At 35.6% G+C, this 25674-nt stretch overlaps 4 protein-coding genes across 12 annotated transcripts in view; 3 read left to right on the forward strand and 1 right to left on the reverse strand.

Moving 5' to 3' along the window:
* Positions 1–177: 177 nt before the first annotated feature.
* On the forward strand, positions 178–3544 carry LOC116171913 (dolichyldiphosphatase 1-like). Its single transcript, XM_031488950.1, has 5 exons — positions 178–334; positions 389–489; positions 541–719; positions 2030–2257; positions 2306–3544. The coding sequence occupies exons 1-5, from the start codon at positions 229–231 to the stop codon at positions 2433–2435; spliced, it is 744 nt and encodes a 247-aa protein (XP_031344810.1). The 5' UTR covers positions 178–228; the 3' UTR covers positions 2436–3544.
* Positions 3545–4718: 1174 nt separating this feature from the next.
* LOC116171377 (acyl-coenzyme A thioesterase 9, mitochondrial-like) lies at positions 4719–10203 on the forward strand. Of its 2 annotated transcripts, XM_031488172.1 has the most exons (6): positions 4719–4940; positions 4986–5065; positions 5117–5368; positions 5420–5535; positions 5615–5620; positions 9057–10203. In XM_031488172.1, the coding sequence occupies exons 1-6, from the start codon at positions 4861–4863 to the stop codon at positions 9906–9908; spliced, it is 1386 nt and encodes a 461-aa protein (XP_031344032.1). In that variant the 5' UTR covers positions 4719–4860; the 3' UTR covers positions 9909–10203. The 2 variants fall into 2 exon arrangements, with proteins under 2 accessions (XP_031344032.1, XP_031344034.1); XM_031488174.1 differs by lacking the exon at positions 5615–5620 and having other exon boundaries at positions 4720–4940.
* A 3310-nt stretch (positions 10204–13513) lies between these two features.
* LOC116170693 (acyl-coenzyme A thioesterase 9, mitochondrial-like) lies at positions 13514–15324 on the forward strand. Its single transcript, XM_031487198.1, has 5 exons — positions 13514–13621; positions 13676–13734; positions 13782–14039; positions 14086–14201; positions 14503–15324. Exons 1-5 carry the CDS (start codon positions 13545–13547, stop codon positions 15322–15324), a joined length of 1332 nt encoding a protein of 443 aa, XP_031343058.1. The 5' UTR covers positions 13514–13544.
* A 2631-nt stretch (positions 15325–17955) lies between these two features.
* LOC116171283 (piezo-type mechanosensitive ion channel component) overlaps positions 17956–25674 on the reverse strand; it is a 41084-nt gene continuing 33365 nt past the window's right edge. For 7 of the 8 annotated variants that reach the window (XM_031488036.1, XM_031488032.1, XM_031488033.1 and 4 more), the window contains 11 exons: positions 24613–24714; positions 23336–23609; positions 23125–23285; positions 22953–23078; positions 22231–22437; positions 22036–22183; positions 21296–21510; positions 20959–21244; positions 20664–20911; positions 19967–20611; positions 17956–18562 (listed from right to left, as the gene is read on the reverse strand). In XM_031488036.1, the coding sequence (XP_031343896.1) occupies positions 18271–18562; positions 19967–20611; positions 20664–20911; positions 20959–21244; positions 21296–21510; positions 22036–22183; positions 22231–22437; positions 22953–23078; positions 23125–23285; positions 23336–23609; positions 24613–24714 (2704 nt within the window). In that variant the 3' untranslated portion in view covers positions 17956–18270. The remainder of the gene's footprint in view (positions 18563–19966; positions 20612–20663; positions 20912–20958; positions 21245–21295; positions 21511–22035; positions 22184–22230; positions 22438–22952; positions 23079–23124; positions 23286–23335; positions 23610–24612; positions 24715–25674) is intronic. The other variant, XM_031488035.1, reaches the window with a different exon arrangement.

A 25674-nucleotide genomic window follows, 5' to 3' on the forward strand; every position in this document is an offset into this window, starting at 1 on the left:
ATATGAAGCATTTCAACCGATTTTCATAGAATGCTACTCTTTACATGTAATAGATTTATTGAAAATACCCACCACGGCCATAATGCCTATAAGTAGTTCATAAAAGAGTCGTTTAAGCGCTACAGTAGTATATGATCACAGACTCTGTGTATATGATCTGCTTCTGTGGCACTGTATTCTGTGGTCCCTTATCGTAAAAGCAAAATACGAGTTGTGAAAATATGCAAAATGGCGTTATCAGATGGGGACGAAAATTATTTTTCAAAAATTTTAAAAGAAAATGACAAAACTAAATGGGTTCCTTTATCACTAACATTAGTCGAATATCCAAAAGGTAATATTCCGATGCCTGTAATACTTAAGTGTTACATTTTCCGAAATTTTCCAGATGATATCCTAGGAAAATTATTAGCTATAATTAGTCTAACCCCCTTTGGAATCGGGTCTGGATTTTTAACATTAATACTATTTCGAAGAGATTTACATACAGTACGTATATTCAGTCGAAGTGGGATGGAAGGGTAATCGGTTGAGTTGTAGATCACGTTCTTCGTAGGAACTTTGTGCTCGGAGGCTTTCAATTATTTATTAAAGCACTCGATATGTGAGGCTAGACCGAAGTTGCGACCGGATGATATGGTCGAATATGGAATGCCATCTTCGCATGCTCAGTTCGTTTGGTTTTTTGCAACGTACATCATATACTTTGTCTTCATTAGGTAACTCGCTATGAAGACATAGAAGGACCACAGTTGCTTGTGTCAGACATCAAAGTTAATGCTCTGACATCGAACTTTGACTTTCGAATTCAAAGACTGAAGTCTCAATTTGGAGTTTATAAGCTCTGTATTTTTGTTTTAAAGATTACCTTCCGTGATCTATAACTTTTCTAAACCCTTGCAATTTGTTGTTAATGTTCTTAAGCTGTGGGAATGAAGGGAACTACAATCCTGATGGAAGGCTAAAAAGCTATCATTGAGATGGTGCTAGAGCGTCCTGAAAAGTAGTCTTTCCAGATCTTTACAACGCTTTCCAGATTTTTCATCACGTTCCAGAGCCTTTTAAATACGTTCCATGAAGTGATTTGTCTATTTAGAGCTTTTGAGATACTTTGGTCATTTTTAATAGACCACATGTATATTGTTAATTAATTTTTTATTTATATATTTTCATTTTGGTATACAATTTAGTTAGATGGGTTAAGTGGAAGAGCAGTGGAATTTTTTTTGGATATATTTATTTATTTTTGAGTGCACGTGGATTCAGCCAAGGGCTCCTTTACCAACCCAACAAATATCTATGTCCAAACCAGGGACCACAGTCAAGCTTCAACTCAACTGTACCACAAAGGCCATAATATTCATAACTCGATAACTATCGATATTATTTTTATCATTATTACTATTTACTAGTCTTTTAACATCAATTTAAAATTAAAAAACCATCAGAAGGATAATAAATAAATTCACAATTCAATGTAGACATTTGGGGATTAAATTATGAAACATAAGTAGATAATTAAATAGCGCATCAAATTCTACATGCCATTCTTTTAAATTATAATTAATTAGGACTGCACATAATGCATTCAACGAAAATTAGGCTTAAACCCAAATGTCCATATAACAAAAATGTTTTATAGTGAATTTTTATGCAATGATTAGGGAGTAGCAATTTCTATTAATATTTTTAGTTTTAGTATTAATGGATCGGTTATGTTTTTTTTAATTCGTTTATTAATTTGATTTTTCTTTAATTTATTGCTCGCCATTTTATATTGTCACTTGTATTAATGTTTTTCACATTTATAAAACTAAAAAAAAGAAGAGTTTTGGTTTTCTGAAAATGCTTACCTACATTCACATATGTCAATTCATGGTAAACTAAAAATTAAGACAATGGGCACTTGTAATGTAAACTCCAAATTGGAACACTAGAATCTGGCTACAAAAAAAATCTGTGCAGCCCCTTTATGCCTTCATAACTTACAGTTACAATTAGACCAAAGTGTTCATTTTCGTCATTACAGGCTTCACCATATGAACAACAACACGATTATCGAGAATGTATCAAAGTTACTAATTATCTCGTCATCCGTATTAGTAGCGCTACTAGTCAGCTTCAGTAGAATTTATTTAGAGTATCATTCCATAAGTCAAGTGCTCTGCGGCGCTTTGGTGGGCGTAGTATTCGCAACGTTCTGGTTTGCGCTAACATATTTCGTATTTACGCCATTGTTTCCACAAATCGTCACCTGGTGAGCGTCCGTTACGACGGTACCTTTTTTCTGTAATTATTCTTTCAGGAAAATTTCGGAATTTCTGTTGTTGCGCGACACGACACTCATACCGAACGTGCTTTGGTTCGAATACACAAATACGCGGCAAGAGGTGCGTGCTAGAAGTAGAAAACTGGTTAGTATGAAGTCCCAATGACATCTACTAAACAACGGTTTCAACTTTACATTGCCAGCTGTGTTAATTAGATATGTTAAGGCTGTTGCTAGGAAACGGTAAAGTACAAGTTTTTGCGATAGAATTTATATAGCGGTTGATATGTTTATATTATATATTTTAAATTTGTACATAGTTTGGTAAAACAATTCCCCCCCCCCCCCTCGAAGTATAAAATTTTGCATAATAAGCGATATTATGTAAGGCAATAATCGTCATTGTCTCAAAAAATGTTTGTAAGAGGCACACAACTTAAAATTAGGGAATACTATTCGAAATGCAGCTTAATAATCTTCCTATTTCGTTTATGTTAAGTTAGCTACATGATCCTCTTAGTTCCTTCGATTACGATATTTGCCACATGTGTGTGCAATGTTTCGTTTACGATGGGTGCACTTTAATGTATTTGAAAGTCGAATTCAATTTTCAAGCGCATAAAGTTTCCCCTATAGAAGAATTTTGCTCATTATTTTAATGCTTAACACATTTTCAGTATAGTGTAATTATTGTATTTGATTGTACTTCCAAAATTCAGAGAGGTAATGCTTTATACACATTAATATTCGCCGTGCGAATGTGGCACATCTTTATAGTCAAGTCGTAATAAAACGTTTGTCAATCATTACGTCAGCCAGTCAATTGGGGTAGCTTAGGATATATTTATATGTGTTAACGTATTTAATTACCTACTTACAACTACGTTCTACAATTTTTAACTACGTAGAGTTAGGTAGATTAATAATTGTAATAGTGATAATTATTACTCTCGGTTGCTTTCCTATTTTTAAGACAGGCAGCGCGTTTTTTTCTCCATTAGATGTGATATGTCTTTTTTTTATCTTAAATAAGTCATCAGATGTACTTAACTGTAACCAAATGACTGATTATGTAATATTTTTACAATTTACTCGTAAGTATAAAATAGGTTTAGGTGCACATTTCGGAACTAGTGGTTAGATATCCAATCAAACTGATTCAAATCGGTGCCTGTTGAACAGTGACACATAGCTTTAGCTTGAAAAATCATTGTAAAGATAAAATGTGTTTTATAGTGTTAACAAATATAATTATAAACAATGCATTCGTGTAAATTTAGTATTGACACCAATCCAAAAGGTCTTGAAAGAAAGTGTAGAGGATTAGCATCCAGAGTAACCACTTCGTGTGTTGCGTTTCTCATAAGCTGTTGGAAAAATGATCCTAGAGCACAAGAACAAAATGACTTGGTACTAGACAAAAGAGGCGTCACTTATGTTGTAGACTATGATTAGCAATGTTGTTCTGGATTAAAACAAAACCTACACTGTTACAATTATCTGTAAACGCTACGCTAGCAGTGGCCTGACTATGTTACTGGGCAAAGTCAAACTAATACCGGTTTCAAAATTTTAATTAGGACAGCCCCCCTTATTCTCGTATTGCTAAGATACAAAAGCTTCAGTCCGCACGAGATCAGGAAGTAACATATACAGTGAAGAGTTAAGGAACTGTCTATGTGAATACAATAACTATAAATACTATGTGCATCACGATTGTTGTATACCTACACAATGCGTTTCGGATGTAAAGTGTACCAAACAATAGCGGTTTGTCACCACAAACTGCACCTCAAATTCTCTTCAATATTCTTTGACATCGCCATCTCAAGTTCTCTTTGAGTTGCCCTCAAACCAAATCGTCATGCTTTTCTCGACGACTTTTCGTTTTATTTATTGTAACTTCAACGAGTACGGCAGTTCCAGTGCTTCCACATAGTGTAAATCAATCAGCATATGGAGTGCAACTAAGACAATGGCCCATATCAATAAAAGGTGCTTACTTGCAAAATTCAAAGTAAATACTCGTAAGTGCCCCTTCACACTGGACTGCTCAGCAGCCCTGCACTGCGTCCCGTTCCGCTGCTCAGCAGCGCTGCCAAGTCGCCCAGTGTGAAGGAGCACTCTTACAAGTATTTACTTTGAATTTTTATTCATATATCAATGGCCCATTGAATATTAAAATTAAAAAAAAATTGTGACTGATTTGTGAGCACGGAAAATATGATTTGGTGGTTTGAGAAATATGTAAAAACTTCATTAATCCGTGGAGTAAATTAACCTTATGCCTTCATAAAGGTACTGATCACAGAGGCTCCCCCTGTGGCTGTAGCCTTATGTATTTGCAACCACTGACTATGTTAATGTTTCCAGTGTCATTAATTCTGTCAGTCACTGTAATGTAATGATATGATGTAATCGGATGTAATGTGCCCCACCACAGTTTCTTGTATCCCACCTATACATGCATTTATGATAAGCACGCATTAGTATACTTATGCTAAATGAACTTGTACATTTTTGTTTGTAAATGAAACGAATTACCTATGCTTGAAACTAATTAATAAAAGTTTATTACAAGAAATATTAAAATGTCTCTTAATGTGCTTCGAAGGCTCTGTTATGCCAGAGACGTTTGTAGACAGTACACTCTCAATAACTGTTTTAAGAGGTAAGTTGAACTGCGACAATTCAAATGTCATTGGTCACTATTTAGTCGGCAATGGAAATTTTACTACACTGGCTCGCGGCACGACCCCAACGCTCAGCTCGCAACCGCTGGCACGATTCAGCACTGTAAGTACGACGAACCTCTACAAAATTAACTAGCGTCCACTTATTGAATAGTAAAAGAAGAATTAGCCGCTTGGATGGGTGTAGAATGTGGATATAAACCTCTTAACCAAACAATAAGTCGTACCCACCTGCTGCAGTATTTACCCACAAAGCAAAAGGAGCTACCGGACAGAACGATGAGTGATAGTTTTGTGTCCGCTCTAATACCGCTTTCGAGTGATTTAGAATTACAGGATAAGTATGTTTCGTTCCTAGGGCATGTGAGAGTCGGCCGCCTTTTGGAAGACATGGACATTTTTGCTGGTAAGATATATTTAAGCTGTGCGTGATAATACAGCAGTGTTGCATTTTTAGTGTACGTTGCCCAAAAGCATATATTGAATCCTAAGCAACCCAAAGAAAAGCATTCACCGTACTCTCTTGTAACTGCACTAGTTGATAAAATTGATTTTACCGATTATTTGCCGAAGGTAGGTGATTACATCTGTTCTCTATGATTATTATCTAATTATTAACATTTTTCTTCTTTTTTTCTCTTTCATCAACCAGTGTCAAGTAAGTAATTAATGTTAGTATGCTTGCATTGTTATTTTCACAAGTGGCAAAGTGTGTACATACGATCGATGTAGGATTTTTATTCAAACAATAAACTTTATGAGAGTCCTAAAGAATTACATACCGACAGAATAGAACTCCATCATATATACTTGTCTGAGTGCTAGAGCTTGTTTATGTTACGTCTATACATTGCTATTAACATAGGTAGTGCAAATTTGTGGTACACACAGATCTACATTGTTACACTTTTAAATTTTTGAACGTGCTACTGCTTGTATTAATGTTGCTTGGCTATTTAACTGAATAGTGGAAACACTACTGCTACATTTGCGTAGCGTTAGGTATTTAAAGATAAAAAGGAATATGAAAAGAAAAAATAAACAGCCACACCACATCCAAAAATCACAGTCACATATAGAAGTTTTGCCTAGAATTTGAAGCAATTATTAAAAATAACAACAAATGTGTATAAAAGTAGGTAATAATTTATTTCGGTATTGACATTGAGTTTCTTTTCATTAAATTTGAAAATTTGGATTTTTTGCCTATTAGACATCATATTTGTTCAAAATCTGCATTTGATCATTTGTGATCCATCCATGTGATGGAAAGATTGATGAGAAATGGTGATGGATATCTAAATGGGGTGAATCATTATATTTGTGAAAAAAAGTCAGGGTTTCAATTCCAATAATTGCTGTTTTGGTAGCATTATACCAGTTAAGCCTGTCTTGCTTCACAAGAAGTATACCTAATCGTTTGTGTAAACAAAAAGTGATCCCTGTTAAACATATTCCGGACAAAAAACTTTAATTGTTCACGCTATATTTTCAGATGTTTTACCAAGTTCACTCGCACTAGGCACTTAAGATGAAAAACGCGATAATATGCAATAAAATGACGGGTTGATGGCAGGCAAAAGGGCAAATAGTAAATATACACTTAATTTTACAATTGATATGTGTTAAAACCATGTATGACTAAATAAATTCAAGTAGGTTCAAAATAATATAATATGTTACACTTTACTGTAGCACCTTTGTGTTCGATTTTTAGTGATTTAGTATATTGGGTTGCTTATTTCCCCTGCCTGTAATACTTTGAACAGTTGTCAAACAGTAGGTAGGTATTGTGATTGTCAATAGGTAGTTATTGACTAAGGTTTTACTACAGGCATGAGTTTATTATACCAAGCAAACTGCATAGGTACCTAATTGAAGTTAAGTGTGGATTGTCGACTTCTCGCTTTTATGCTGGTCTACTGAGTTATTTAAGTAAGACCTTTGATTATTCATGATGCTCTAGGAGATGACAAGCTCTCCTAACGGTTCGATAGTCAACTTCTCCTATCGCCAGTAAAAACTCATTTACTTGGCTAATAATGTAATAGTATTTTACATTATTAGCCAGGTAAGTAAGTGAGTTTTTACTGGCGATAGGAGAAGTTGACTGGCGAGCCGTCAGGCGAGCCTGTCATCTCCTAGAGCCAGTAAAAACTATTACCTGGCGTATAATGTACAATATTTTATTTGTTACTCATTTGTAAACGTAAATAATTAGTTCTTAAATTGATCTCGAAGAAATGTCTAAAATATCATATTATCCATGTAACAGAGACTTCGCATTAAATCTGGCCAATGAAATTACTAGATTACTAACTTGTAAAATTTTTACAGGTCAGCTGTCAGTTTTACAAGTCAGTAGCGTTTAAAGATGACGTTTATCAGTTTGCGTTTTGTCTTGTTAATCAACGTTTACAACTGAGTAACAAATAAAATACTATTACAGGGTCCATTATGAAAGTAATGAGCATTTTTGGGGAAAAATAGTTTCATTAATCGTACCGGTACAAATGCTTAAAATTCCTGGAAATACTCTCCCCCTGCATCAATACACTTGCGTAGACGTGTTTTCCACGCTTGGATTGCACCCTGAAAGTCCTCCTCTTTTAGGAACCTTGTAACATTCTTTTGGATCTTTTCCACGGACTCCTAGTGCGTTCCTTTCAGCTCTTTCTTCAGTCAAGGAAACAAAAAATAGTCTCTCGGAGTCAAGTTGGGACTGGAAGGGGGTTGGGGAACCACCGGGATGCTGCTAAGGGCCAGGATTGTCATGGTGGAGCTTGACCATGTCTTTGATGTCATGTACCGCAAATGTGAACATGTTTAGGGTGTCAACGATGTGCTGGATGCTTAATCGACGCGACGGTAGGATCGCAAAACTTCGCGCACACGATTAACGTTTTCGTAGGTTCTGGCCGTTGTTGCACTTCCAGAACGGGGTTCATTGGCGACCTCGCTCCTACCCTCCTTGAACGCCTTGTGCCACATCCCGGACTGTGACCTTGAAATGCAGTCGTCCTTGAATGCTTCTTGAAGCATCTGGAATGTCTCCGTTGCATTCTTTCCAAGCCGCACGCTGCAAAGGATATAGTCGCGTCACAATAAAAACATGCTCATTACTTTCATAATGGACTATGTATTGGTTACCCATACACAATAAAGCTTTGTTTCTATTGGTTATTTCTTAATAATCTATACTGATAGTGAACTATTTAGGTATTTAATCATATTTGCTCTATCTTTGATACACAGTCCGTTAGAGATAAGGTCACCTCAATATCTCTTTTATTTCGCGAGATACTTGTCAAATAATATTATATGTGACATTACGATCTATCCGAGCACATTGAAACTTCCAGCATCTCTTCAGGTTTACCCGGCACTCGATGCACCTTTTGTTTTACAAATGTAATGTTTAAGACATTTAAAAAAAGCAATCCATTTACCTACTGGACAACAACATACAATGTGAATATGGTTGGTATAGGTACAAAAAATGGAGACACTCGTGATTTAATATTCAGACAACTTATGAAATGTAGCATGCCTTGTGCTGTCAGGATGCGCGGTGTCCGTTGTGTTACACGCGTAGATCCATGTAGTTTAAATTTTGTTTACTTCACTGGAATAGTTGACCAATTGCAAATTTCCTTTTTATACTTAGGGTAGCTAACAAAAGCACAATTAATCGTCTTTAAACTTTTTACCGGTTGCCGTTTAATCTAGATTCTAGAATCTTATCGCCCCGTATAAACAAGATAGGTGCACAAAAAAGTTACTGGTGCCAAGTTATTGTGAATCAGGAATGTATGCTCAAATTTTTTTTTTTTTCCCCCGATGAATCAGGGGTGCTGAACGACTGCAGCTGTTTAGTCCTTACGACACGGCAGTACCCTCTGCAGTAGAAATATTCTTTCCTGAACGTACGCGAAGGAATAGGTTTCTGCATGACATATTAAGAAAAGAAAAGCCAGCCCCAAAAAAAAGCATAGAGATCATTAATAAAAAATACTCAGCCTTGCTAACTAACAATAAGTGATGCTATCTCTTACACAAACGTTAAGTACCTATTAATGTTTGAAATGTTTTAGCCCAATGAAGATATTCGTTTGTCCGGTCATGTGAGTTGGGTGGGAACATCATCAATGGAAGTAGTGGTTTGGTTAGAGCAGAAATCGCACGGAGTTTGGCGGAAGTTAACGAGGGCACTTTTTCTAATAGCCGCCCGCGATCCCATGGCACAGAAGGCCGCCGTAATCAATCCATTAATCGCTACCACAGACGAAGAGCGAGAGATTCTTGCCGGTGGCGAAACGCGAAAGAAACAGAGGAAATTGGAACAGAGCCAGCACTTGACCAAGGTCATTCCAGACGCCGAGGAACAAAGTATTATACATGGCCTCTTCGTACGGAGTGTAGATGAAGTCAGCTTAAAAAGCCGTAAATTACCCGCCGGATGCGTATGGATGGAAGACTGCACTCTGTCGAATATAATTTTTTCGCACCCGGAAGACCGAAATTTGCACCACAAGGTGTTTGGTGGATTTCTTATGCGGCAAGCGATGGAGTTAAGTTGGGCCTTAGGCTATATTTTTAGTAAATACCGGCCTGCACTTAAAAGTATTAGCAATATTAGTTTTAATCGACCAGTTGATGTTAGTTCGTTAATTCGTATGCATGCCTATGTAGTTTTTACACAGTTGCAGTATATTCAGGTTACGGTATATGCAGAATGTTGGGACTCTGGTTCGGGCATGACTGCAACTTCGAATACGTTTCACTTCACTTATGAAGTACCTGATCAGGTTCCGGAGGTTTTTCCACGTTCCTATCAAGATGCGATGATGTATATTGATGGGAGAAGACATTTTTACAATGTCATGACTTCAAACGACAATGTCAATGATTACGTTCACGCAAAAAATACTGATGGTACGAAATAAGTTTGTAATTTAACGTGGCAAAATCGCCTGCACATTTTATACGAAAAAGTCATGCGGGCACGATTTAAATTTTTGTTAATTATCTCTGGCTCAATAGAAAAATTCATTTTTGCAAATACTAATGTAAGTAGGTACTTTTAATAGATACAACTGAACTAATCTCTGAATGTTTGTGATATTCATATAGCTCACCTTAACGGGAAACTGTTCGTAAGGCCATTTTATTGATAATTTTAATAATGTATGTAATTGTTGAAATTTATTATTTTTTAATAAAATTAGCTTAATTAATTAATTCGTTATTGATAAATATGCACTAGTATAAGAACAAGAAGTATACCAAATGTGTAGGTAAACTTGCTAGTGGCTATTACCTATCATAGTTCTTTGGAGTTTTTCTCTCTTGTTTCTGATGTGTTGTGGCTACTCCATTGAATACGCTTAGCGGATTTATTTGTGCAAGTAGTCAGCTGTGAGGCAGATATGTACACTTGACTCAACATTTTTATCGTTACGAAGAATATCTTCCAATACTTTAATTTCGTCTACGTTACTTTTATCATTCCGAAGACTCATTCATGTTAGTTTGATTACTTTGTATCCTTGAGATTAGTTTTAGGATTCGAGTTACCTACCTGATTTAATTAGTGTCGAACGTTAGACATTTGCTGTCGCAATATTTATACGCCGCGCTATTCACTATCACTCTTGTTTTTTTTTCATGTTTCAGATAAGGCAAAAAGGCGCGCTTTATGAGCTCGAAAAGGTTGAAACCTGTAGTTCAAAAGTAATATTTTTATTTTATCGACGACTCCATATACCTAACGTCTGATTATACCTATACTGGTTTTTGATACAATCTAAATGTAACTAATTAAGTACTATATTTGTTTGAGTAGTAATTCTGTTGTTTTCGGTGTTTTGATATTGTTTACTAAGTATATTTCTTTTTGCTTCGTTTTGGCTGGTGTACCCATATTATTTACCTCTACTTCGACTGAGATTATCGTGTGCTTATCTCAAGGTAATTTTGTTACGTTTGCTCAAAGTGACCATAACAATCCCAAGCAATTATGAAATTTTTTTATGAATTACCGTGCGATGCTTGTCAAAATGGCTCGAAGCCGTCGATATGGGGATACAGAACCAAGGCGTACCTTAGGGACCAGCGCAAGGCAATAAAGCCACCTTCAGACCTAATTTTCAATTGTATTTTAACAGGAATTGTTTAGGGATAGTAGCTCAAGCAAAATAGTTTTTGATCCTGTTATACCTATCAACTGACTAACATCTTATTATCTGTAAAATGCAATTGAGAAGATTTTGGAAAAGAAATGAGCTTATACATGCATTCTAATTAAACAAAAATAAAAAAATATCACTCTACCCCTCTATGTTCAGTTTCTCGAAATGAAGAACGATTCCCATTCACTTCGGCTTTATGGGCCTTAAAGTTCTGCGATATATACCTATTTATATTCATTATCTTGAAAGTATGCCAAACGGCGTTCAAGGTTTTGTGGCATAAAAATTTGGACCTATATGAATATCGCGATAACTAATTTTTGATTTGAGGGGCGATTTTCCTGAAGCATTGTTAAGCTCAGAAAGTTTAAAGTGTGTGGTTTTTAAAGGCTTATGAAACAATGAAATGAGTCAACTTTGCGAGACTTAAATTTTCCAAAGCCACTCAAGATTTGCAAGTCTTTTTTGGGCCTTAACTCGTCCTCACTCTCCCATATTTTGTATTGAGCGTATTTTTTAAATCTCATTAGTCGGTAGTTTTTGCCTCGTTTGGAATAAATTGGGCATCTTCGAATAGGTAGCTTATTGTGCCAAATTTTGAGTCGTCCTGAGGGGTAAAAGGAAGCGCTACAGACCAGTGACCCGCCAGGACCACGAAGCCAAATCCCATGGTGGTGCTTAAAAAAGTTTTCATAACCAACCATGTTACTTAAAACAATGTGCAATTTCAGATTGTATTCAAGCAACAAGATTTAGCTTTATTTAGTACTAATAGTAGTAAAAAAAACACGCACGTTGTGAAGATTTTGCTAAAGAAAGTAAGGTGTGCGTCACCTCGGTTGTTGCGCTTTTGTACGCTCCAACGGTGGAACGCAGATTTAAAAAAACACAAATTATTTAAATAGGGGACGTATATCACATTTCCGTAATTTTTGAGGTGTATAGTGAGTTTATACATGCACCCTAATTAAACAAAAATAAAGACTCACCCTTGTCCTTCTAGTTCAGTCTTTCGAAAGGAAGAACCATTACCATTCGCTTCATTTACCATTAGATTGACGCTAAATGCACCGCACCGTAAACTTTCGTCAACTACTGCACGACAAACTGTTGTCAAAAGCGATAACAGGTAGAGGTCAACGTCGGCGCGATCTCTATACCTTAGTCACTAATATCCTAATTGAAATTGATAAATAAAAGCAACTGTCCCTATTCACTAGGCGTTTTGAGGACAGTCACCTCAAAATAAACTTGGAGCTATACCTAATCCATGATTTTTTTAAACCTCAACGTCTTTCTTTAGTTCCCCACGCGCATTTTTAGCAAACCAAATTGTCTAATACACCTTTGTTTGCGTTCTGTCCGTCCGTCATCTGTCCATCCGAGCAGAGCGGCATTAAGCACTCTTTAAAGTTCTGAAATGTTTTGCAATATACCTATTTACTTGATATCTTGAAAGACCAGGCGGACTTGAAGTTTTTGTGGCATAAAAATTTCAAGTGTGAATATCGTGATGATAACTATATAAAGTGTCAAAATTTGTCATTGGTAGACCTAGTAATTTTAATGTGCAGACATCATGCTCATATCCAATTTTTTGATTTAAAGACATTTTCCTGAAGCACTTTTAAGCTCAGAATGTATATGTCCCCTTTGATTTTACAGTCATACTAAGCATGATGTAGTGGTACTTATCATCAAATGTTTGATGCAACTTTGTGGACATTCGTCCTTAACTAGAGGTATACCTGCAGTCCTTTTCAGAGGGTATGGCAGATAATAAAAATCACCTCTCTCACTTCCGTATAACTAGGTATATATTTGCAATTAAATTTCAAAAAATTTTATTGAGCAGTTTTCTGGAGTAGGCAGGATAAGGTTTGAATTGGTGCTAAACTGCAGTTATCATTCAGTATTCACTTACCTAATAAATTGCAAGATGTTCTGGAAGTACAATGAAAATTGCCTTTTAAATTGTTAGGTACTTACATGTAAAAAGATATTTGGCTATACTTCGAGAAATTCTGATATGGGAATGAGGTAATTTTGCATAGGTACACAGGCGGAAGGCGCCAAATACCTACACAATAATGGAAGGATCATTTACTAGGTATTTTGCATAATGTACTATAGTGCAAAAGAAAAAAAAGTGATGCCAATTGGCCGAAGAAAAGAGAAGGGGACCGAATATGGGTACTACAGGTTTGATTCTTTTATGCTAATCATGTGGACTATCTCAAACCTGACTGGACGAAGGCAATGAAGGAAATCAGGAAGGACCTATGACCTTGAATGTTTTCCCTAGTAAAAAATAATTAATAAAAAGCTCAGGCCATGCCCTAAGCTGTCAGCGAAATTGACAATTTTGGCAACTAGATAAAACCTACGACCATGAGTCTTTACTTCTTTATTAACAATTATATACGTAGACCTAAACCTTGTAATTTCGCTATGCAAATAATTGTTAGGTAAGTCTCTTTTGGGCGCATAAGAAAAAAGATTTCAGCATTAGTATTAATTAGATCTATTCTACACAAAAATGATCGAACTAAAGCAATTAATGTTGGTACAATGGATCATGGTATAATTCACGCAAGAGTTCCCAATTTACTCACTCGATGATTTTAGTGGCGACGGAAGTGGAAACGATAATGGGTGTCGACAACAAAAGTTACGATCCTCACGATACAGGATTTCAATCTCGAAAAAAATTAACCCAGTTCATGGCAAAAAATCAAAAAGAATTACCAATAAGAACAATAGATGACAGTTTTGTGTACGCAACCATACCGTTATCGAGTGATCCGCAAATACGTATTAAATACACTGCAATTATGGGCACCATCCGAATTGGGCGATTGCTTGAGGATATGGATATGTTTGCCGGTTAACAAATTACATTAGTCATTTTGAAATAACGTACATGTTTTAGTTTATGTGTGTTTGAGGCATATACTCAATCCAAAGATGCCAAAAAACGAGCCCACTCCATACATAGTAGTTACAGTTCTTGTGGATAAAATTAATTTAACCTCTGTCATTACAAAGGTATACATCAGGCACATAGAGTTGGATAAAGCAAAAGCGTTTAACGTTGTAAAGCCTTCCGTTACTTAAAAAATTAAAGTCGAATACTTTTGGTGGTGTTAAATAGGTGGTGTATTGTGTGATACACTGGTGGTACTGGTGAAGTGAACTTGGAACGATATATTAACCTTTTTGTGACAATTAAATGAGTCCAAGTCATTGTCACTGGTCTCCTGTACACGCCATTTATTTAACACTTTGATGTTCTGTTCAACCCCTCTTTATCAAGATTGTCGAGGGTTATCATCTAAATTTTTTCCAGCATGATAAGGACATACGAATTTTTGGCCACATTACTTGGGTAGGGACTTCTTCTTTAGAAGTGGTAGTATGGTTAGAGCAATTGGATGGCAAACAAAGTCATTTACTGTTGAGCGCTGTTTTTATGATGGCAGTCCGAGAATCCACCACCATGAAAGCGGCTATAATCAACGCGGTTAAAGCTACAACACCGGAAGAACAAAAATTAATCGACGGCGGCAAAATCAGAAAAGAAGAAAGAATTCGTACTCTCGCCAAGCAACTAACGAAGGTTATTCCGAACGAAAAAGAACAGGAAATACTTCACGAGCTCTTTATGCGCACCTTAAATGTCAATGAAGGTGTGTTTTTAAAACAAGTACTACCTTCGAACTGCGACTGGATGGAAAAATACACGTTGTCAAATTTAATAGTGGTTCATCCCGAGCATCGAAATTTGCACAATAACGTTTTCGGTGGTTTCATCATGCGCGCGGCGTTGGAAGTGAGCTTCGGATTGGGATACCTTTTCACCAATTCTCGACCACTATTTAAGACAATATCGGATATCAACTTCAATAAACCAATTTCCCTCAATTCGTTAATACACATGCACGCCTATCTTGTTTGCACGAAGGGAAAGTTTTATCAGATCAGCGTCCATACCAACACGTGGGACACAAAAGCCGCGCAAAATTTTACGTCTAACACTTTTCACTTCACATACGAATCAGTAAGCAATGTTAAAGAGATATTCCCTAAAACGTACCGAGAATCTATGACGTATATTGATGGATATAGGCAGTTGGTAGCAGCAATTAATTCCCATGACCGCACACTTTAACTATAGTTTATACATTGCAATATAATATTAATCCTTATTTATGTTTTGTTAATTTGGTAGTGTCTATTTTAAAAATTGCAATAATAGTCTACTAGTCGAATTGGGAAAGTCAATAAAAAATATGATTAGAATGTCGTGGTGAGTTTCCTATCCTATCTTTGCACCCTGTGGCGACGCGCCGTTTGCACATCCGGCAGCAAATAAAAACGTGCTGCACCCTCATTGGTTAAAACGGCCAACCGATGACAGTGCAGTGTCCCTAATATAGCCGCATTTTTATTTACCGTCGCCAGCTCAATAATAAGTGGTGGAAGTTTCAAACTTTTGTTTTTTTTTGTGTGTTGCCCTAATGTGATCATCGTTGTATCATTTATGGTTTCAGAGATCCCTATGATAGACATCTTTATCTTGGACACAGCATATACCTATTGCTGTATCAAATTTTCCAAGAATTATAGTAGTTCAGAGCCAATTTTTTGAGGGTGAATATTCCTCCAACTTTATCCACGCCTACTTAGGTTGCTGGATACAATGTGTTGGATTGATTTTTCTGTATGTATGTGGAAAGGTACACGTAGTCTGCTCTGATCATGTGCACCCCTATGCTTGTCTATCCTGCAATATCAAACACTGTGACTCAAGCCAATGAAAAACCCTATTTACCATAACATCCAGGTTGGTCTCAAAGCACTTTCTTTGTTGGTCAGTGCCCCAGTCATGTCACCTTCAGGTACCTAATTAATAACAGGAGACATTCAAGCAATACATAAAATTAAGTGGGTGGTATGTAGATGCCATCATTGTATATACACCTTATATACACAATGATGCTACTCTGCCAACTTCATGCATAATTTATTTAAAAGACAATCTCTCACCCTGATTTTGTGTATGCTGGTTCATAGGGAAATTATCTGGGTATTTAAAATCCATGCTCTTGAAGAGCACCATAAAACCAATCTCTTTGAGTGCTTAAACTATGAACAAACCTTTATCAGTCATAGTGAAGTTCACATTTTTTAGGTCTATCTAATAGGTCATACAGATGTTAATTCATGTAGGAAGTTTTGGAGAAATTCACTAGTTCATCTGTAATTTAAGAATAATCGTCAACACATGTACGTACTGAACGTACGTTTCCTGGTTTTTTAGCGATTTTCCAACTCATGTTGGAAGGCGCTACACTTTCTCCATACGTCTGAGGCCTCAACAATACTCTTGCAGTTTTCAAAATGTTTAGTTTGTTCGTTTTGCATTCCGGCAGCTAAACCAAGAAAAATTTAGACGATTAATTTGCGCATGCGCAAAGGTAACTTTGTTGTTTATGGAGATACTTTTTAATATTTTAACCGATTTAACAGATATTTCTAGTAAATATAAGCATATCACATAATGAAAAAATCAGATGTGCACATGCGCAGTCAACTTTCTAATTTATGGAGTTACTTTCTTGAAATTTTGACCACAACTATTAGTAAAGGCAAACGTATCGCATATTTAAAACATCAGGTGTGTGCATGCGCAGTATTTATGCCTTAACTTATTTTCCTTGGTATAGAGCCTTTTTAAATAAGTCTTACTCAATATGTTCCTGATAAACTTCTATCAAATTGGAATTTGTTTCTTATCAATGTAATTTTATATTAATAATTAGATTCCTAATTAATTTTTCTTTTATACCATAGCGTATTTTTCATTTCGCGTCTCCATATTTATATTATTACATTATTAAAAAGAACATATTTCAAGTGCATATATTTATCACAATGATATAAAATACTACTTTGTACAAACAATTAATTAATCAAAATATAGTATATTATTTAAATTAAAAGAATATTGGTACAATGTAAAAATAAAGCTACAATTGACGGATGCAGAATAAATTTACTAAACATTCACTATTTTATGCCACTGTCAAAAATTAACCTTTATGCTTTGGTAAGATCGTGTAACTGGTATTGAATCAATAAGGGTGAGATCTAGTTCGTCAAACAAATCTTGCTCTAACTCGTTCAAATTAATGTAACTCGAACGCTGAATAAATCTCCATTTAATCCAATGATAGTACCTCGTTGGGTACAAGTATTCTGGACCAATTCCGCCATTATGATTTTCTTTCTAATATTGTGCAAAACGAAAAAAGTGTATTGTATATAAACCAGTAATCCTAATTTGAAAAAAAAAAGAAGTTTTAAGTAAAATGAACATAAGAAAATGTGGAATCTACATAGCCTTCAAATTATACAATTATTAGCCTCTTGCGAATCACTATCTTGAAAACATCACAATAAGAAAGCACAAAGTTACAAACATCGATCACATACCAACTGTTAGAAGCATACAATGCCGGTACAAAATAACAATTTGTGTTTAAATAGTATATATTATGAATTCCTTCCCCAACACTGAATATTTTTTATTAAAAGGAGTTCTGATCCACAACCAGTATATTTGTTTTTTTATCGATTTGATTTGATTGTACCGGTTGTCTTTTAGTTGTTATTTAGGTTACCTGCTTTTGCATTAATATGTAAATCTGAGTGCAGCCATCAATCGTGAGAGTAAAAGGTATGTCCACTAATAAGCAATCATTCGCACATCTAAACATTCTTGGGATGCTAAACACTGTTTCTGTAATAAATAGCTAAATTTAATTTCGGTCCTTTCAAATCATTAAAACCTCAGATTCTTCTTAAAACTATATAACACCTAAGTAAAAAATTGTTTCCGTCTAGTGCACCTTTGAGTATATTTTAAAATTATAATATATGTAAAATGACTTTCCAAGCACATCACAACTCTTAAATGAATATTTCCCTTAAAATAAGTTCCCTTAAGTAATCTCAGGTCCACGTAGTTTCCCTGATTTGTAAAAGTAGTACTTCTGACAGGGCAGTAAATCGCCACTTCATCATTAATCTCATTAACTTATACGTTAGTATCTCATTTATCGGTAGGATCATCGTCTTCATCACTCTCGTCCATCTCTTCCTTAGGCCTCGTCCATTTGATAAGCGTTTCGGGCGAACGAAATAGGAATATTAGTTTCGCAAATAGATCTTCTTCCAATGGAAATTCTCGCGTTTCACGCACCAAGTAAACGTCGTAACATAATTGGAGAACGCGATCGACGTTCGGTAAGTCCTCGAACATAATTTTGAAGCACACTCCCGAGAACAACGTGCGAAGTAATCGACCTAATACAAGCACGATGGTGGTATATACACCTATGATGCTGAAAATGTACAAAGAGACATCTATTATTGAAAAGCCGTTCATGATAGTATTATTTTATTAGGCAAAGACATATGGAAAGTGTGTCACTATTGAAAACTGCTCAAAATGCAAATTTAGTTCAGCAAAAATCTTTACATATGACCTTCAGGGTAGAGTTTGATAACGAACAATTATAGAAGCATAACTTCTGTAAGTCCCACTGTTATGTTCTACGCCAAGAGTTGTCTGGCCCAAAAATGGAATTAGGTTTACAAAAAAAAAGTAAGTAATTTATTTTAAACGAGAAAGAAATAATGGCGGTCCACTTTTACCAGTCACAGCAGTAAGAAAGATTACTTTAGTAATATAAGAATTCATATACGTAAGTTTCATTTCACAAAGAGTTGCAGATGGATTAAATATTAACCTGCGAACAGTAACTTCTATTTAACAAATCTCGGGTAAACCTCTAGAAAGTCTTAAAAAAACAATGTATGAAACCTGTTAGCGATGTTGATGGTTTCACACAAAAAGCGATTCGGAGCTCCATCTATAACATACGACACAGTAAGGTAAAACACCGGTTGAATGTAGATAGGCGTTTAGGTCAACTGTGCAAAGATTATATTATATTAAATTAATATTTGTGTAGCAGTTTACGTTTGTATTTTAGAACATCTTACGCTTCAATCTCTTTTGCATGTTCTAAAAGAGAAAGACGTTTTCAATCCCATCGATATACGAGTATGTATTTTAGGGAGATTAACTCAAAGGCAATAAATTTAACAAAAAATATATTACACGGATTCCTCCACGCATTCTTATCGCTGATAAAAAGCTACCTAGATTTTAATCACTCAACAAATCATCTGATTGGTTTTAATTTGAAACAATCACCATGCTGATTGGTCGTATATAATTCCAGTGTAGTATAGTCTTTTAACAAATTCGCCCTATGCTTTCAATACAAAATGGATGGTCACGGATAGAGGGCACTGTAGTCGTGGGTATGTGATTCCTCCACGCATTCTTATCGCTGATAAAAAGCTACCTAGATTTTAATCACTCAACACGCACATACCCAGGCGATGTCCTTGACCATATTTTAGTTACAATTAGCAGTCCATGTACTATATGGTCTAAGAGTATAGTACAATAAAATTTCTGAAGCCACCTTTGTTGAAAAGAAAATTTTACTTGTCGAAAGAACGTAAATATGGAAATGGAAATTGTCAAGGATTTTGGGAAATTTGCAAACAGATTCCAAATAATGAAGGACTGTTTCTAGTTAAAAAAATATCGGTCGACAGTTGAAAGCCATTGTACTTTTTAATCCTGTACAATTAAAACAGAAAACAGGAACGCTATATTCAGTTTGAGAGCATTCTATGCAGTTTCCAGTAGCAAAAATAAAATAACTTACCCGCCAGCTGTAATAAAATTCAACGTTTGAGGGAATAGCTTCTCATTGAAAGAATAGATCTGCACATCGCCTGCACTGTAGTAGGGGATATGTTGTAGAATTTTTAAGAAATTTGTATCATTAGCAACTTCAGTTATCCTCCACCATTCCTGAGATTTACCACCAGTTCTACGTTGCACTTCAATATCCCTGAACTTTGAATCTTTTGGATCATTAATTACCCTCATTAATTGAGCTACAGGAGCTGCGGTACCCTTGTTTGTGACTTTGATAAATTGCGGTACCATATACTTTAAAATAACTGGTGAACGAAGTTCATTGGAAACTAGCATGTCCAACAACTCTAGATGGGTGTCCAAATCCTCTAACAATGAAACAACCTCTTCCCTAATGTTTCCAGAGTCTTCCTTTGTGTTACTCTTATGAGAGACAAAGTATTCAAGAGTCATGCGTATGGGATATGTTGCATTTAACTCCGCAATCATGCGTTTTCGATCTGGTGGTGAGATCGCCCATGTTGCTGCAGAATGTTTGCTGAATTTGATTACTGCGATATCAGAAGGTTGATAATTTGAAATGAATGTGAGGGCACTTTTATTTTGCTCGTATACTCCAAGTAATCGGTTGTAATCGTTTTCTAGAAAGCTACAACAGGGTGGTAAAAATGAGACAAAGAGAAAATTGATTGCCAACTTACGTGGTAATTGAATTTGATTGTGCGGTCATTCGATAGATTGGTTCGTATGGTCCTATTCTCAACTCCATTGTGACGGAGTACGGAATATTTGATGAACCTACAGCGTCCCCTAATGCGAAAAATACTAGTGGGAACCATATAATTACAAATATTATGAGTAAAGCTCCACCTCCCATCAAATACTTAATAATTGTAGGCTTCTTTTCGCCTCTTGGTTGGGGGAATTGCTCCTCACAGTATCGATTACACTAGTCAAACGTAACAGAATTATGATGATAAAGAACCTGATATGTACCTTGACTTGGAAAATGTGCGAGAATATATCCTCCATTTTCATCCAATCAAAAATGGTCATCGACGTGTCTGTCCACATCCAATCCATTATCATCCGTAACTCAAACAGGAATGGAACAGCCAAAAATGCTTTGTACATGAATAAATTGAAGTAATTGTATCCGCGACAAATGAAGTTTCCTAAAACTCTCGTGGGATACCCTGATCGAATCTGATAGGCTGACAGTAGTAAGTAGAAACACTTAACCATATAATAGATTTGCGGAGCTAACACGGAGTTGAAAACCCTGCAATTGTTTTTCTAGTAAAGCGGATAGAGTTATAAATTTATAACGTACCGGTCAGTTATCAACGGATAAAGAATAAAAAGCCATATGTGCAAAAACACTATTTGTAAAAATTGAAACGCGACTTTAGCAAGTAGGTGTTTCCTTAAAAATATCGCCCGATCGACAATGATAACTAAAAACTGTAAGATTAACATTACAAGAAACAGAACCGGAATTCGATTTTCGGTTAAGTAATCGGAAACATTCTCATCACCAGTGTGCGGCTGAAACAGAAGATTTGCATCAGATTAACTGGAAAGAATCTGTCATAACCATTTTGAAAATTCAAATTGCTTAATTTTGTTCCAAATCTTATTCTCTGAGCCCTGGATTAAAGGGACGCGGTATTCTAAGGGCTCCCAACAAAACGCATTTGCATGACTTGTTGATCAACCATCAAAATTTATAGTTTTTGTTGTTGATTTGGAACTTTTAAATTATAAAGAGCGCCTGTTTAATATACAAAGCTGTAGCAAATAGGTCAACGAAGATTGAATGGTAGAGGGGCCCAAAATTAACATTTTTTCTTAATAAACCAAAATGTTTCCCATGAGAACTGTGCCCATAAAATAAAAATTTACTACATAATCCAGAGAAAAAGATGTGGAATGATAGGTTGAATTTACGATAAGTTCATTAATTATTGACAGAATCTTTGAAGAAAGATTTGTTAGGGCAGTAATCGTAAATTGCCAACCAATTTAATTTTTTCGCTCATTTAGTTTGTTTTTGCAACAAAATTAACTCACCCCAAAAGACGAATATCCAAGTAGTATGACAAAAAAGTTAAAAAAATCACATAAAAACATGTAAGAGTAAATATCGGTTGCAATTCGATATGAAGGATCGAATAAACGTCGGAAAAATGACGTGAGAGCACCTTGGTATCTTGAGATTCTAGAAACCAAAAAATTATTCTTTAATATTATTATTGTGCGATATACCCCAAGCGAACTGCAGTTGACAGGTGTGCAGCTGGCGCTACTTTCTTGGTCACAATAGACACCATTTCCTTATTTGTTTCTTCAACCTCATCGTCATTACCTTCATCCGGCTCTTCGACCAATTTCTCAAGGTCGCTTCCTTTTCTTAAATGTAACGGCTTTGGATGTAGGACGTCAGCACTCGATTCTGAAGATGGTGCCACGGTACTGCAATTGTTTGTTAGAGAGTGCAAAAATAGAACGCTTCGGAATTATGGAGGATGAGGATTAAGGATACCTGTGTAAGGATTCCGTAAAGGTGGGAAGCAGACAGTTACTCTTTCCTAACTTTTTGATTTTAAATGACAGCTCAACATTTTCTTTTCCGTGTAAGTCATTATTGGAGCCTGCACTAAAAAACTTTTTTAAACTATACGACCTAATTTCTCTTCAGTCAAACTTATGGTACAAATTATATAGAACTGAAAAAATTAGAACTTGATAGCATCAAATGTGATAGATAAGCCGAAAAATGTACTTAATACGATTCCCATTGTATAAAGTTAGTATCACAGTCTCATAATTTGACAAAACAAAATGTGGGCTCGAGTTAGTATATGTTTAAACTTTGTCGTTTGCGTGTTCTACTACTTAAAGTATAAGAGTTTAGATAGATTTCAATGTTGGTGGCTCAGCCATCATAAGAAACATATCCTTTTCTCAGAACATCAAAAGTTCTTTACCTTGGCAATTTTCCCTCATCTTCAATGGCTTTCAGTTCATCTTTGGTTATTTGGTAATCTCCATCTGTTAAAACAACGGCAGGTACATATACTGCCTTCCAGAGTCCCAAACATTTTAACAGAAATCTAAAAATTACCTTGAGTATAAAGACACCATATGCAATAAACATACCTATGGAAAAATATGACTAATAATAAAAGCAAATCCCAAAGCGCATAATTATCCTTCTTCTCTATTCCGATGATACGCGGTGGAAACAACGGAGATATATTTTGACTTCTGTTCCATGGAATAATTTCAAATTGAAATATACATTTCACCAAGACAATTGCCTGAAAACCACAAATTATGGACATACATTGCTAGTACCAATTTAACTTACCTCGGTATAGGCTATCACTGTAACCCAAAAGGTTTTTGAGGATCTAGGTATTGTCAATGTACCCCAACAAAGAACTAGGAATGGTAATGGTAACGACAGAAAAGTGGCAGACTTAATTTGATTTAAAAATATCATGAAGTAGCACACAATGTCCGAATGACTTAATAAAATGTGCCAAAGAGCCAGGAGAAGTCGAATAAATACCGGCTGCTCCTTAGATGACATTTCCGCCGTTTCTTCGTCATCCATCAAGTTTGTAGGTGAACCCTCACGACTAAAAAATAGAGGGAATTAGGGAATTATAATATGCAATTTTTTGAGAAATTCTCTGATTGTATGGGATTTGTTGAAGGCCCATCGTTTTATTGATTAAAATAAGCACAGAAAATACTGCAAAGTTAGATAAAATCACGTTCGTTTGTAACAATCATGCTTTTCTTAAATAATATAGGTACATATTCACAATTAATATAGCACATGCGTACCTTATGTGCATAATATACAGGTTTTATTACAGTGGTATGTGTAAAAATTATGGAACTTATTCGATTTAAGAAATATCTTTGTGGTTTCGGGGTTTAAGGAACTTAGAGCTTATATTACAGATGGTTGAATGTTCGCTGTAACAAAGATATTTATTTTGACTGAGTTGTTGGAAAGGTAACTTTGATACATATACATGTGAAGCAGAAGTACCCTGTGTTCGACTAACAACAAAACGTGCGCAAGTGTAGCATTCTTCACATAGAGGTGCGCATAATTATTACCTGGCAAGAGAAGGTGAATCAAGTCCGCGTTCTATACTAGGTGCCATAATACGAATCTCGGGAGCAGTTAGTACACTTTCCTGATGCCTATATTTAACACAATGCCATGCCACATTGGTTACTCTAAATTTACGTCTAAATTAGTAGTAAGTAGCGATGTAAAGCGATAAGAGCACGGATGGGGAAAATTCGTTAAAGAGACCTAACATTGCAATTGCACAATGTTGAGCAGATAAGAACTACAACTAAATGATTATGTGAAATGAACTTAATGCGTGTATATACATCCACATTTTATTTTGCAATTGCACATTAAGTGTATAATTTCGTGATAATCTTTAATTTACTGTGGGATCGCTCTCGAAATCATAATACTCGTGTAAAAAACCAAAGGTTTGTAAAAATAAAGTGCTTAAAGCGTTTATAGACGCAACATGCACTGTATAACGAACAGTTTGAATACTGCAATGGAATGAATGGGTTAGTTCGTCAATAAGTAAACTTGAATACCTTGTAAATTTAGGCGACTGTGACAAAGTGGAGGTAGCCTGATCAGACTCCTCTCCTTTTATATTAGGACTTTCATCGGAAGTGTCTTTACTTCTTGGATTCCTAAAGAATATAGGCCTTTTACTACTTTGAATTTTAATTACACAGGATATGTGAACTGTTGCAATAATTTGATTAGTACTTACTTCCTGAAATTATAATTGTATTTATATATGGTGTTTATGGCTAAAAGAGACAATGGCGATTATTTTGATACAGAATTCATAGGATTACACATGCGCGTCTGTAAGAGGGCTAAAACGTTATGGTTGATCCGTTGCAATCTGTATGGCCTGTCAGGAGATGATGTAGGTCACTTGACAGATGTTGCCTATCAACAAGTGACCGTACAGCACAATGTTAGGTAGCACAACGAAGTGTGGGTGGGTAACCTGTAATAATGGGCGTTCAGTAATTGCGCTGGTCAGTTCTTATGAAAAACATACGGCTTGTCAGTTTTTTTTCCAAAACTTAAAGTGTTTTCGTTGTGTTTTTGTTAGTATGTGCATAAGATGACATTTATTGACAGACGAGATAACATTTATTGACAATTGACATCCAACCTTTCAAGCTTCTTTCTTTTTACATGCATGATATAAAGAGAAAATCACAGCCAACTACTACCCAAACAATTACTGAACGCTGAACGTTACTAACAGAAGCCGTATGTGACTCCACATCAAAATAATCCCCATACACATCCTGAAACTGTATCGCTTATGAGCAAAACACTTTGTATAATCCGAGTTTTGAGCAATTTTCTCATTTTGTTATCATTAATAAATCATTACGTAGCAGTTATCTTGTTGATTGGGCAACATTCCTTACTTCCGCAATTCTTGTTATATTGTTTCGTTTCATCACCATCATTATACTTGACTATTTATTGCTGTTTTGTTGTCACGTTACGCTTCCAACTTTGTACGACTAGGAACACTATTCGTTTACTGAAGTACCTACTTTAATTATAGTTTTAATCACATTTTAGAGGATACGGTTTTTGTTATACCTACCATTACAGTA

Source organism: Photinus pyralis, unplaced genomic scaffold (genome assembly GCF_008802855.1).
Source record: "Photinus pyralis isolate 1611_PpyrPB1 unplaced genomic scaffold, Ppyr1.3 Ppyr1.4_LG5, whole genome shotgun sequence".
NCBI classification, from domain to species: domain Eukaryota; kingdom Metazoa; phylum Arthropoda; class Insecta; order Coleoptera; family Lampyridae; genus Photinus; species Photinus pyralis.